Source organism: Plasmodium chabaudi (genome assembly GCF_900002335.3).
Source record: "Plasmodium chabaudi chabaudi strain AS genome assembly, chromosome: 9".
Taxonomy (NCBI): Eukaryota; Apicomplexa; class Aconoidasida; order Haemosporida; family Plasmodiidae; genus Plasmodium; species Plasmodium chabaudi.
Window position 1 is genome coordinate 448,242 of NC_030109.2, and position 15,324 is coordinate 463,565.

A 15,324-nucleotide genomic window follows, 5' to 3' on the forward strand; every position below is an offset into this window, starting at 1 on the left:
TATAAATCTATTTGTGAGTCCATATAATTTAATTAATGAATTTGAAAACTTAAAACAATATTTATTTAAACACTAAGTACATATGTCTTTACATTTTTAACACGCTTTCTATGAATTATGTTTTCTTTTGTGTTTGTGTTTTAAAAATATACATATATATATCAAAATCAATAATAGACAAGCCAGTTTATTCAACTAGACTCCAAGATATATTTAAAAAAATGTTAAAGCTAAAAATCATTTAATATTTTAAAATCATTTTATTTTTACAATATAAGTTGATTTATTAAGAATGCTATTTAAAAATTAAATAACCATCGAATATTTGTTTGTTCCATTGTTATATCGGGATGTTTTTTCATTAAACAAATGAAAATATTTATAACTTAAAAAATTATAATATAAAAAAATAAAACGACAAAAAAAAGCAAATAAAAATCGGTACAAACATATATGCATAGAAATGGATATGAATTTTAAGGGACAGCTTTCTTAATAATATCATCAGCTTTCATCCTTAATTTTATTATTTTTTTTTTTTTTAGTGAGCCTATTTCCTTGAAAGCAACATGCATTAATTTATCAGGCTCCACCTGTACAAAATATTTCAAAAAAAAAAAAATGTTTTACATCTTTACAACTAGTTAACCAGTTAGTATAACTGGGCACAATATTTATATATGCTATGCATGGTTTTGCATTATTTGCATATTCTTACCATATTTTTAGTAGATTCTTTGAATAAATATAAGATGGATTCTAATGAATGTGATTTAATTAATTGTTCTTGGTTAATTTTAAATAGAGCTAGAACAATTCGGAAAATAATTTTATCGCCCTCATAGAATAGGCAATCCCAAATTCGTAGGGTCGTTTTAATCTAAAAAAGAGATTCACATTTGATTATTTATAACAAAAATAATGATATTACATATGTATATATATGTACGCATATGCTTAATATTATTGATACTATTGTTATATTGTAATTTTTAATTTTTATTTTCAAATACTAACCGGAAAGGCTGTGCAAAATAAACACAAGAGCCACTCTGAGCATATCCAAGATACTTCAACATCATATTCTCTGTGATAAAAAATACAATTATAAAAATGAAGTAATATTGATATATATCTAATTAATTATATTTTTCTCTATGTAGAAAACCAGTTAAAATAATACTAATATGTGAATATATGACATACTTCATATGCGCATAGACATTCGGAAATTTTATTTTAATTAATTCTTCTATAACAATAATATCTCTTCGTAGCCCTCTCATTTCGTGATTATAATAATCTAATCGGAAACAAAAAATATATATACATATATATAATAATTGCATGAATATATATGTGCCGATATATCTCTCTATATGCATCTTATATACTAACCACTAATGTTTATTTTTTTGTGCGAATAATCTGAATCAATTAATTGGACTATAGACCAAAATGCTAGTTCTTCTTTTAAAAATAATAAAGTAATAGCCGCGATAAAATTCATACTCTGAAATTGATAAGAAAAAATTATAGTTTTATAAAATCCAGAAAATAAGTAAAAAAGTGAAAAGATTATCATAACCACATGCGTATACATAGATTCCATATTTCAATTATATATAACTACAAATCATATAAAAACAATCAATTATGCAGATTCTCAATTATAATAACCTGGCAATAATTTATTTTTGGCTTATATATGGCAAATGCGCGTAACACATTTCTCAGTTTAGTTAGCCCATGCGCATTTAATTGATACTACGAATAAAATATATATATATTTCATGAAAATGGGTATATTATAAATAATTAAAAAAAATATATTTTTATAAAGCAAATTCAAAAATATCCATACGTTTTTATTATGCGGAAAAGTCCGAAGCATATCCAATTCAATCTGACTAAGAACTTTCGGTTCGATTTCACTATTTAAGCATCTATAGAAAGGATAAAAAATTATGAAAATTTATATAATTGCCTGCACATAGCTATCCCCAGGAATGGTGGTATATAGTATAGTCATTCATATATCCAAATAAAACATATTTTCATTATTTTTTTTCATATTACCTTTCGTATATTGTTGGGTACTTTGTATATAGAACCACACTACCCAAAAGATAAGGCCATATATTCATTCTACATGCGCAACAAAAATATGGTATAAAATATATTGGTGATAATCATAAAAGAATGCATAACATGTAATTCAATATCCATCGATATGTAATATGCTCAATATTTATATCTGTATAATCCACTTTGTTTAATATTGTCACTGTTTTCTAAATTCAGTTGATTAAGTACCTAAACTTATCGGGGATCCCTTTTCGAATTATTTTTTTTAAATAGTTATTTTTTTTTATATCTCTCTTAACTGCAAAGTATTGTTCCCATCTGCACAAGAAATGAATAATTAAAATTTTTGTAAATAGTATATATTCTCTAAAATAAATCCTCATACGCTTGCATATACAGAAATATGTATTATAGGTATGTAGTATATTTTTTGACGTATTATATATAAAAAAATGTAATACTTTTTTTCAATTTTCCTCCTCCTCTTTTCTAATGCTTCCATATCAATATTCTTCGCAGAATTGGGTTCTCTACTTTTCTCAAATCCATAATGATCATATTCATCATCTGAAAAACAATTATAATTATGAATGATAATATAATATAATTTTCTACTTCAGCTAAGTATATACAAAAATGTAAAAGCTGTGATTAAATCCTTCCCACCAAGTTATGCCGTTGTATGCAACTATAATATAATGCATTAAAAAATTTTTTTTTGTTTAATATCATACCACTAATGGAAGCTAAACATTTATTTGATTCAGGATTTTCATTCGAAAAAGTGTTATCTGAATCAAAGTTAAGGCTCTTATTTAATATAATCGTGTTTTTTTCTTTGAAGAAATTTATTCTCATTTTTTAAAAATTACACTCCTTTAAAAATCATTTTCAACATATAAAAACCTTTATACAAGTTATTATGTTTTATATCGTTATATATATATATTTTTTAATAATATATATACTTTCTTACATATTTATATGTTATAAGAAAACTTCATATAAAATATGTTATATCTATGAAAATATCTATAAAAATTTATACACCTGATTACAATGCTATATTTTTATTATTATATATTTAATTAATAGCCCACCAAGGAAATTGACTTTTAAAATTAACACTACTGTTTTTTTCGGAATTTTTCTATAGCAATAATAATATACCCATTTGAAACGTATCGTTTAAAAAATTCTTATAAAATATATTCTAAAAATTAAAAAATTTTAATAATTTTACTATTACAAAAAAGTTGAAATAAACTAAATATACCATTTATTATCATCTACATTCTTACCCATTTTTATACAATTAATAAATATATATAATATTTATATATATTAATGTAAATTTCAGAGAATATTTTCCCTTCGATTTTTACTGCATATAGTTTACCCCCTCGCTTGATATTAATTGAATATCTATATAAAGCATATTTCTGCATTCGTTAAATACCTTGAATAATTATGAAAGATATTAATATAATGTTTTTTATGTATTATAAAATTAATAAGTATGTATTTAAGCATTAAAAAGGCTAAAAACAAAAAAACAATTAATTCGTTATTTTCTATTAGTAATGGTATACAAAGAAAAAAACACAAAAATATGGTATAATGCTATAAAGAAAAGTATTATTCTTTTTTTCCTTTAAGCATATACGTGTATGCTATAAGTATATGATACAAATGCAAGGTGGAATGGATAATACGCATGCATATATGATATATCTATATAAGATAGACCTATTGCTATATCCATTTATATCTATTCCAATAATATCTGTATTATTTTAGAACAATTCAATAGATTTAGCTACTTATACTTATTAGCAAATAAGCATTAGGGCATTTTTCGATGATATATGTTTTAAGATAATATTTATAAATGTTCTATGTGAACAAAAAATCAAATAATAAATTATACAAAAGTAAAGACATTTTGAATTCGTAATAACAATAAAATGAACTTATAAATTGAAAAAAATAAAGGGTACATGTGGGTGTAAGCATGGAATATGCCACTAAAATAAAACACAAATATTGAAAAATAGGTGCATTATATACGCACTTTCAAATTGAGAATAGCAACTGATTAGTTGATACGGCTTTGGACGGAAACTAACACCGCCCCCTCAGTTGTATATACACAAAAACAGTCTCCTTGTTTTCCATTAATATGTTTCTTATTTTTAATATTCCATCTCTGATACAGGTGTGTAGTTATAAAAATAGTTTGATATATGTACATTTTTGTTTTTTTTATGATACCAATTAATATAAGGGAGACTCCACCCTTCAAATTGATCATCAAAATTTCTTCGATCTCTTAGAGAATAATACCTATTCATACGTATATATTCAAATCGTGTTCTTCTTGCTTTCATTCTTGAAAATTGATAATAATGTATTTTAGCTATTTTATAATTCATAGATTTAATAATATCTAACTGTAATAACTTTTCTGAAGTTAAATCAATTGTTTTAACATAATAATGATGATAAGAAAAACATAACCATACAAGTCTTTTATCTTTTTCTAATATGTCGAATATTATTCCGCTTTTATATACATTTTTAATATGTGGAATTCGAAGTTTTTTTAAATGCCATGATACTTTTTCATTAAATTTTCTTTCCTTTATTTTTTTTTCTCCAACATCTAAAATATATATATTTTTTAATATTTTTTTGACATATTTCGGTAAACTATCATAAAAATTTCTTTTTTTATATCTTAAATAGCTCCTTATTATACAAATATTTGCGTGCATATTTTTATTTTCTTTTGTTTTGTTTAGTATTAAATTTATGTCAGCTTCATTTTTTAAATCGTCACAAAGCTTTAAAAGCAGTTTATAAATAACAAACCAGTTTATATAATCTTCCCCAAGAATGAAATAAGAATATATAAGTTTCGTGCAATCTGCACTAGTTAAATCCAGTTTTAATTTTACTTCCTGTGGTATTTTTTCTACTGTTTGATCGCTGTCCATATTACTTTCATCATTTTTTTCCATATTTAGCACATCATATAACTCATCATTCATCTTGTTCAATAACAAATTATCCATTTTAGACAACAGGGCAAGATAAAACAATGAATTAACCAAAAGGTCTTTATCTAAATTACTTTTTTTTTTAACAGATTCTATAATTTTATCAACTATAATATGGTTTTTATATTTTTGATTATATAAAGTTTTTAAAATAAGCAATATTTCTTTGTTATCATCTATAAGCTTATTTCCCTCAGGATTTATTTCATAGCAATTATTTAATATATCAAATAAAATCAAAAATAGTTCGTCATTCATAACCTTTACATGATTATATACTTCAAAAATTGTAAAAATTAAGTTTTTATTGTCATAATTCTTTTTTAATTTTTTCAATAACATAATTAACTTTTCACTTAATAAAGATATAATATGAAAGTCAACTATTTTTTTATAAAACATTGCCATGATATACACTAATACATTTTTTATTTCATTTTCAATATCATGTATTGGTCTATCAATTCTACTTATGTTGCAATTATTCTCTTTGATATTTTTTATGGTATTATCTGTATTATCAACTTTACTAACTGATTCTTCATATATATCATTTTCTTTTTCTGATTCCAAAAAAATGTGCAAGTAATAATCCATTTTGTTTGTTTTTATATATTTGTTTATTATATCGTATAAACTTTTTTCACATTTAAAAACCTTATTCCATATATTACTTAACTCATATATGTTGTTTTTATCACTACATCTTGTTATATTTAAATCAATTAAATTTGAACTAATGCCATATTCTTTTTGAATGTATTCTGTTATCTTTCCATTATCGTTTATTTTCATCATACATTTTTTCTGTTCGTCAATATCACCATGATTCCTTACGTTACTAAACCCTCTTTTGAAAACATACTGATGAAATATTCTCCCATTGTTTATGAATTTTTTTAAAATTATTTTATCATTTTTTGGATGCCATCTTTTAAATATCACACTTGTGTATGATATTATCATTGTAACCTACAATACTTAAAACAGGGCATCTCATTATCAATTCAAATGTGTGACTATATTTGACATTCATAATGCCATTTTTTATATTATAAATTATTTTTCATGAAGCAGATAGTATCTATATACTTGTTTTATATGTTATATCTTTTTCTAATATCGTTATTTATTTTTTTAATTTTTATATATTTATATCATTTTTTACTGTACATTAGCCTCATTTGTTTTAAGCACTTCCTATAATTCATTATTGTTCGTATATAAGTTTATTTTTACTTTGTTTTAATTTAATGTTACATATTTTATTTTTCAAAATTGTTCATCTTTTTCTACATGTTTTTTTTTATTTCATTTTATAATTTTTGCTTATATTCTTTCTATGTATGAATTTTTTTTGGCCGTAAATTTTTTAAACAATATAAAATTTTTTTTTCCATAAACTAGGTTTTTAACCTTTACTATGCATATATATATAAACCGCATATGCTCTAGTACATTTTTTTAGAGAATTTATTACTTTTTTTATAATTTGAAACAATTACACGAATCTCCATTGTAGTTCGTAAAATTACGGATGTATATTTGCATACACATTATAATACATAAATATATATATATTAATATATATGAGCATAACTTCCATGGAATTTGACCAAACACAAATTCAGCAGTCTTCCGAGAAAATCAATAGTGCGGATTATATTGATAATAATGAGAATAAGAGTAACTTCAATTTGGAGAAGGAGATACATAATATCCTAGTTGTGTTTGGAATGGTCACAGAAATTATACTTTCAGATAACCACCTCTTAGAATATGTAAATATCAATGAAATATATAAAATATTGCTTTGTATATTTAGAGCTCGATACGAGGACATATTAAATGGCCTACAAAAAAACACCGTGAAAAACGAAGAAAAATATGACGAGGAAACAATCAGGAACGAAGCCCCCAAAGGGGATGAAAGAGATTTATCACAATGTAATGATTCATGTAAAAAAAAAAAAATTGAAAATGTAAACACATCTAAAAATAATGAAGTTAATGATATATATAGAGACAATGAATTAGCAAAAGAAATAAAATTAAAATTTTCTAAAATGTTTTATGGCTCACCTGACAAAAAAACAAATTGTAAAAGTAACAATAACAACATTATGCGTTTAATGCGAATAAATAGTTTAAATTATATTAAATATGCAATAACAGGCTGTATATATTTACATGGAAAAATATCAGCCCGAAAAATCTCATTAAGACATATATTAAATAGCCTTGATTTTAATCTCTATATATTAAACAATTGCATGGATGCAGAAAATAGATTAACAGCAAATAGTAATTTAAAAACACTAGCTTTTATTATTAATCAATATCAACCTATTGCTAAGGAAAATATTTATAATGAGAAAGAAGAAAGCTTAAAAATGGAAAAAGCTAGTTTATGTGCATCATCTTTTAATATATCAAATAATATATTTAAATACTCTTTATTGCTTGAATTAATGCTTATAACTAGGTCACCATTTATTATAAACAAATTTATATATTCAGTTTTCAATGACATGATATGTATACCAAATATAAACAATAAATATAATGATATTGTTATTGTTATATCATGTATTTTATTTGTTAACCATTTCTTTTATCATCTTAATCATCACCATAAAATGACTTCGCCATATTTTAAGTTAATCAAAAAAATGTATATGTCTCAAGTAGAAAAAATTATTAATATTTTTATGCTTTTAAATCCAACTAGCTATGCATCAGAAATGAAAAATGTTATTTCTCTGGTCAAGGAAATTGCCAACTTATACTCCATTACCTATTGAGAAACACTTATTCCGAATTAATACGCACACATATGCCTATTCCCCATTTGAATGGGACGATATAGAACGACCACGAATGTTTATCATTCTTTACTCACTATGAGTTCGTTTTTTTTTGTTTTAGCTTTGTGTACTTATTCACTCTTGCTATTATCCATTATTTTTAGTTTAACTGTTAAGTATTAGTTTTCCATATATACTTAAGAGTGCCTAATTTGTTAATTTTATTACTTATTAACATATTATTTTGTTACTATTTTTTTATTGTGTTTTATTTTTATTTTATTTTGTTTTATTTACATTCCTACTTCGCAGTGGTAATACATTAGACAAAATTCATACACACTTAACCCACTTATAAAATTTCAAATATTTTGAATTTTTTTCGAATTATTATTCTTATTATTGTTATTTAGTTTTTTCTTACTATAACTATTATTGTTTTTGCTAATATTTTATGGGCTTGTTTCTTTATTTCCTTTTATGAATTTTTTGTTTTGAAAGCTCTTTTTAGGTATATCTCTTTATAAATTTATCTTTACTTTCTCCATGCACATAAGCATATTCGCAAAAACTATTATATATTTTTTTCATGTCCCATAGGATAATAATATGCAAAAATATAAATAGAAAGACAAAGAATGTAAATATATTATTCAAAATTTGAATAATTTTAATAATTATCGGTGTAATCAAGTGCCCTTACTTTTTTATTTGTCTTTTTGCATATATATATACTTGTGTATTGTGTTTTTCTAACCCCACTTCCTATTAAGTTGTTTCTATGCATGCTTTTCCAAAGAATATGAAAAATTCGAGGTGTAATAAAAATACGAAAACTAATGAAAGACAAAAAGTTTTAGATTTTCAAAATGATCCAAGTGAACTTGAGAAAAGTAGTGATTCAGATAAAGAGATATTGGTTGTTAATAGAACGATAAAATCTAAAATATTTTTATCACTAGATAAAGATATTAAAAATAATAGCAAAAATAACACAAGTAAAAATAAATATGGAAATAATTTCCCCAAATTAGTACAAGGAAGTACACAAAAGGCAAAAAAATTTGATGAAGCAGAATTCACAAAAAATAATAAGGCATTGCCATCATCAAATGAATTAACATCTTCTCTTGATTTGCCAAAAAAAAATGAAAAGCCTTTTATATCTAAAAATAATACTATTATTAATGAATCTGAAATATTGGATACTATAAAAAAAGAGGATGGTAATTGCTTAAAAGAAAAATGCAGTCTTTATGAGACAAAGTCTATTGGGATAAAAAACAAAACATATAGACATAAAAATAGTGTAGAGTTAAATCATAGTGGAAATAATGCCCACCACAAACTTGATAACTCAATAAGCCAACCTAAAATAAATGAATACAGCAATGGATTTGATGAAAACTTTACAGAAAATTATTCTTACAGTAATTTAACACAAAATAATAACAATTGCTATTATTCCATAAAAAGTTATAACATGGTTCATCAACCAAATGATAATAATTACATTTATAGTATAAACAAAAATTGCGTATTTAAAAATGATTCAAATAATGATACTAATAGTGAAATCATAAAATATGGGAATTTTGAACTTGATGAAATAAATAAAGAATTAGAAAAAATTATTGAAGAAGAAAATGATATACATGAAAAATTAATATATCTCACTAATAAAGAACTTGATATCACTTTAAAAGCTAAACAAAAAAACAATGAGAAAACCTCGTAGAAAAGGGATACCCCCAAAGGAACACTAGAAATAATATATCAGTAAATTTACTACTACATAGTACAAAAGCAATGCACACAAAAGAAGAATGAGAAAAGGAATGACCAATAAGGAATAAATAAGTGCATATCATATGAAAAGAAAACATAATATGGGGAAAATAATAGCTCTCATATGAGGATTACTACAAAAATGATACCTACAGTTTTAACTATTTTGATTTTATTATCATATTATTTTAATGTTGTTAATATGACTAAAATTCGAATATTCGATTTATACGTCATGTAAAAGTAGCTAATCATTATGCAGAGAAGAATTTTTAAGCAAAATGATGATATGCGTAGATTTTTGTTGTAATTTGCATTTTATAAATGGTTGGGAAGTTAACATTTTAAAAAGTTTCGATTTGTATGTATACACTCATTATACTTATTATGAAGAGATGCTATAAAAGTGCAAGTATAAGGGATACACTATGCTGTATGGTCATAAATATGCGTGTGTAGGGAGAACACAAGGTCTTTTATTTTGACAATATATAGGAAATTTGTTTATCATACCTAAAAGGTTTATTAATATGCATTTCTTTATTATTTTATTTTATGTTTCTATGAAAATATATACATTTTACTCTTAAATTGTGTTCATATAAAAAACAATTACAATAGTAGCATATACTAATTTTGCTAATATACTTGTATTGATAAAAAAATAAGTAGACGAATAAATAGTTGTTTTTTTTGTTTATTTTTCTTCGTTTTTTTCTTATTTACTCAAAACTTTTTTACTTATAAGAACCAAACAGATATCTTATTTTAGTTATTTTTTTAATACATATTTTGTCAATTAATTTTTCAATTTTTTTAATATTATTTTCAAACTAATAAAAATGTATATATAAAATAAAACATTTTTATGAAAATCTGAAAAATGGATCCCATATATATGCATATTAGAGGTTATATGCATACGCAATTTACTTTTTTTCATGTATACAAAGTTTAACTTATTTGCTAAATAAAAAAGTAATATTAATAAATTTATTAAATATACGATTGGGTGATACAATTATCAAAAATATAAATATATATACAAATCATATTTCAAAAATATGTGGGAATTATAAATTATCCAAACGAATATATATTTACATATAATACATCCAAATTACGCTATAAGCTCGCAAAATTTTATTTTTATCTTTTTAATTTTATATTTATTAAAAACAAGAAGTGTGTTTTTTTAAAAATAACATATTATAATAAAATAGAATTACAGCAGGACATAAAATAGGATATAAAAAACAGAGAAACGAAGAAATTGTCAAAATATATGGGTTTATAGCGAACACTGATGCCATATTTTTTAAGACACTCATTAAAAAACAGAAAGTGAAATATTTTATTCATTATGATATAATTAAAGACCAAGAATACTAATTAATTATATATTAAACATAAAATAATAATAATCGATTTAAAAGGATCGTAGATAGATATAATATATTGTATTTTCTTTTTAATTTTGTATAATATACATATGTATGCAAGTCTGCGAACGCCCATACATATGCATGTAATACTTTCCATTGGAATATCCCAGATTTAGTTACATTAAAAATTTATATATTAAGGATAAAAGATGATAAACTAAAGCCACTCCTTTCTTTTTTTTTGAACGAGTAATTCTAAAACCGCTAGGAATATAATTATATGTATATATATGTATTGAGAATACATCCATATTCTATACACTTTTCATATATTTTACATATTTATGAAGCCCATTTGATATATTTTTTTTATAAACATAAGGTCATTATCGTTGTCTTTATTACCTAAGTTATTACAAAATTGTAGATAAATTATTGGGGATAAAATTATAAAATACATAGGTGTATTCATACTTATGTATATATTATTTTTATATTGAAGAGAATTATCATTAAAGTAAGGCATTTGGTTTTTATTATACCTTAAGATACATTTGAAAATATGCAAATATTTGTGAAACATATGAACAGATAAAAACGAAAACGATTGCCCATTCCGTGTACTTACTCAGGTAGCTACAAATATATTCATCAACATTTTTCAGAAATTAGGCATATTGCATGTATGAATGAGTTTACATATTTGTATGCCCCAGAAAAGTTTATATATTATTTGTACGTAATACACCATTATATAAACAATCATACATTAGCATCCTCATTTATTCATGTATCCAACAAAATATACCCTACATATGCAATTATAAATGTTTTTTTCTTTCCTTAATTCATATTGAATATAAGCTAGATGACAAAATTGACGACTATATATTACAAAACAAATTAAATAATAATATAAGTTAGTAAATAAAAAAAATGTCTAAAGATAAACGCGGAAGAATATTTTTTAATTCACACGGATCAGATAATGAAAGGGATAATTCGAAGCGCTCAAAAACTGACCACAAGTCTAAATATTCAGAGATAAGTCCCCATAATGGTTCAAATAAAAAAAAAAATTATGAAAAAGAAAAAAATGATAATACGAAAACTTGTAAAGAAAATATAAACTCATTTAGTTTTCCTAATTCTACTAGTAGCATTTCGGATTTGAACAACCTTGATTTCGATTTATCCAATGGATCATGTAAGTTTATTCTATTCAATCGATTTCTATACTTCATCCATTTTATCAATATTATATTTACGTTTTCTTTAATATTAATAATATACATTTTTTTCAACTTTGAGAGAGATACACACAAAATATGTCGTGCTCGCTCCCCTTCTTTTTATGTTGCCATTTTGTTATAAACAATTTATTTCTACACTTAATACGTCTAATATATATATGAATTTTTTTTACAGCTTCGAATAGTGAAAATGAATTTAAAATTCTTAAGGAAAAAGAAAATGAAGAAAAGTTTTTAGAAGAAAGACGCAGGAAAAGAGAAGCTATAAAAGAAAGACTGAAAAATATGATGGACGAAAATAATGATAACAATAAACAACATGATTCTTCAAATAATCATGATAAAGAAAATGAAGTTAGTATTGATTCAAATGCAAAAATAGATGACAAATGTGAGAATACTTTCACACCTTGTAAAAAAAATGATATGTCAGAAAGTTTAAGTGGAATGCCATCTATGCTAGATGATATGGAGCAAAAGTATGTTTTACTTTAAATTTAATGAACACAAACTTATTATGAATATGCATATACATTTATGGATATTATAAATGGTTATATATATTTTTTTTCGTATTTTAGTGAAGCAGCCTGCATTTTTGCTCCCAACAATGAAGTTATTGAAGAGACATGCTCTTCTTTATCTTCTGATCATGAAATAATAGATGACAAAGCCCCTAATGAAAAAAATGAAACAATAAAAGAATCTAATGATTTATATAGTGATTTAAAAAGGAAAATTAATGAAGAAAAAATAAAAATTCGAAATTTTATAATTAAGCAAAAGGAATTACATGAAAGAAATAAAATGGTAAATCAATTTTTATTATTTTATTATAAAAAATATTTATGTATTTGTGGTAGTCTTTCTATTTATTCTACATATTACACGATTTTGCATATTATGTGAATTCATTTATTTTCGAATTTTGTCGTAATTTTCACAGAATGGTGATGATGCTGCATATGTTAATAAGAAAAACGAAAACACTGAAAGTATAGACTTTCAAGAACAAGAAGATGACATTGACAACGACGATGTCGATATGTTTTCCAGTGAACAAACAACTAAAAAGAGAGCAATCGAAAATATCAGAATAACCGATTATTATCCTGCAAACACTGCAAATTTATCCGATAATTGGAATGATTCCGAAGGCTATTACAAGGTATGCATTGAACTTTCTCCTCTCTATATGTGTGTATATGCATGAAAGTATATATTTATTGCACATGTATGAATAACCAAGCTTCATTATATATACATTTGAATTATTTCTTTTTTAGGCCATTGTCGGAGAAGTTATCGATAATAGATATAGTGTTGTATGCGAATTAGTCGGGAAAGGAGTCTTTTCAAATGTTTTAAAATGCTATGACATGACAAATAAAATGCACGTAGCTATTAAAGTCATCCGAGACAATGATATGATGCATAAAGCTGCAGAAAAGGAAATATCCATTTTGAAAAAATTAAATGATTATGATAAAGATAATAAAAAACATATTATTCGCTTGTTAAGAAGTGTAAAATATAAAAATCATTTGTGTTTAATTTTTGAATGGATGTGGGGAAATTTACGAATAGCCCTTAAAAAGTACGTATAAGAAAATATTTAAAAATATTTTATATCACCACATTTTACATATCAATCTCTCTAATTATATATATTTTTATCTTTTTTTTAGATATGGTAATGGACATGGGCTGAATGCAGCCGCTGTACATTGTTACACCAAACAATTGTTCATAGCCCTAAGGCACATGCGTAAATGCAGAATAATGCACGCAGATTGTAAGTTAAAAATACAAAATATAAAGTTTTCAATATAAAATAGTTATAATGTTTATATTATACGATTAATTCATTTTTATGATTATAAGTGTACTTATTATGCATATTTATTTTATTTTCTTCCCACTAACCAATTTTTGCAGTAAAACCAGATAATATACTTATCAATGAAAAATTTAATGCTTTAAAAGTATGTGATCTCGGAAGTGCAAGTGATATATCAGAAAATGAAATAACCTCATACTTAGTTAGTAGATTTTATAGAGCTCCCGAAATTATATTAGGCTTTCGATATGATAGCCAAATTGATGTTTGGTCTGCAGCAGCTACTGTTTTTGAATTAGCTACTGGAAAAATATTATTTCCTGTAAGGCACACATTACAAAATAATAAAAAAAAACAATAACATGATGAATGCAAAAAATGTATGCATTTTTTCACAGTTTCGCAAACAGTATTTGTTTTTATTTTTTTTTAGGGTAAATCAAATAACCATATGATAAAATTGATGATGGAATATAAAGGAAAGTTTTCCCACAAAATGATTAAAGGTGGCCAATTTTATTCACAACATTTTAATGATAATTTAGATTTTATTTATGTTGATAGAGATCACTATACTAAAAAAGAAGTAGTAAGAATTATATCTGATTTGAGGCCTACCAAAAATATAACTTGCGATCTTTTGGAGCACCAATATTGGTTAAAAGGTATTACAATTGTTATATATGGAAAATAAAATACATATGAATTATTCATTTATAGTTATAAAATGGTGATAATATAATATTGCATTTATGGTGAAAAGTGTGCATATGCTCAATACTTTATTTTTTATTTTTTTTTCAGGAAATAGTCCTAAAATGCAATTTTTAAAAAAAAAAATAAAGCAATTAGGAGACTTATTAGAAAAATGTTTGATGCTCGATCCTTCCAAAAGATATACACCAGATCAAGCATTACAACATCCATATTTAAGAGAGTCAATACATTACTCAAAAATGCAAAATGAATGATATGAATTCTCCAAAAAAATAATAAAAAAACTTTTTTATTGTACCCTTTATAATCATATATATATTGATGTCCATTGCATATATATATTCACACTCACTTCACTTTTGTTTATGCAAATTTTCTTTTTTT

At 23.9% G+C, this 15,324-nt stretch overlaps 5 protein-coding genes across 5 annotated transcripts; 3 read left to right on the top strand and 2 right to left on the bottom strand.

Moving 5' to 3' along the window:
• Positions 1-476: 476 nt before the first annotated feature.
• PCHAS_0910900 (GTPase-activating protein, putative) lies at positions 477-2,946 on the bottom strand (the record flags this gene model as incomplete). Its single annotated transcript, XM_016798076.1, has 11 exons — positions 477-593; positions 719-880; positions 1,018-1,087; positions 1,207-1,303; positions 1,399-1,513; positions 1,681-1,767; positions 1,865-1,946; positions 2,080-2,148; positions 2,317-2,406; positions 2,550-2,655; positions 2,823-2,946. 11 exons carry the CDS (start codon positions 2,944-2,946, stop codon positions 477-479), a joined length of 1,119 nt encoding a protein of 372 aa, XP_016655333.1.
• A 1,337-nt stretch (positions 2,947-4,283) lies between these two features.
• Positions 4,284-6,116, bottom strand: PCHAS_0911000 (RAP protein, putative; the record flags this gene model as incomplete). Its single annotated transcript, XM_739551.2, has 1 exon — positions 4,284-6,116. The coding sequence occupies one exon, from the start codon at positions 6,114-6,116 to the stop codon at positions 4,284-4,286; it is 1,833 nt and encodes a 610-aa protein (XP_744644.2).
• Positions 6,117-6,739: 623 nt separating this feature from the next.
• Positions 6,740-7,954, top strand: PCHAS_0911100 (conserved Plasmodium protein, unknown function; the record flags this gene model as incomplete). The annotated part of the gene is made up of 1 exon (XM_739552.2): positions 6,740-7,954. One exon carries the CDS (start codon positions 6,740-6,742, stop codon positions 7,952-7,954), a length of 1,215 nt encoding a protein of 404 aa, XP_744645.2.
• Positions 7,955-8,738: 784 nt separating this feature from the next.
• Positions 8,739-9,695, top strand: PCHAS_0911200 (conserved Plasmodium protein, unknown function; the record flags this gene model as incomplete). Its single annotated transcript, XM_731207.2, has 1 exon — positions 8,739-9,695. The coding sequence occupies one exon, from the start codon at positions 8,739-8,741 to the stop codon at positions 9,693-9,695; it is 957 nt and encodes a 318-aa protein (XP_736300.2).
• Positions 9,696-12,066: 2,371 nt separating this feature from the next.
• Positions 12,067-15,194, top strand: PCHAS_0911300 (serine/threonine protein kinase, putative; the record flags this gene model as incomplete). The annotated part of the gene is made up of 9 exons (XM_016798079.1): positions 12,067-12,337; positions 12,559-12,862; positions 12,965-13,193; positions 13,330-13,551; positions 13,670-13,980; positions 14,072-14,178; positions 14,322-14,545; positions 14,657-14,888; positions 15,028-15,194. 9 exons carry the CDS (start codon positions 12,067-12,069, stop codon positions 15,192-15,194), a joined length of 2,067 nt encoding a protein of 688 aa, XP_016655334.1.
• Between the last annotated feature and the right edge of the window lie 130 nt (positions 15,195-15,324).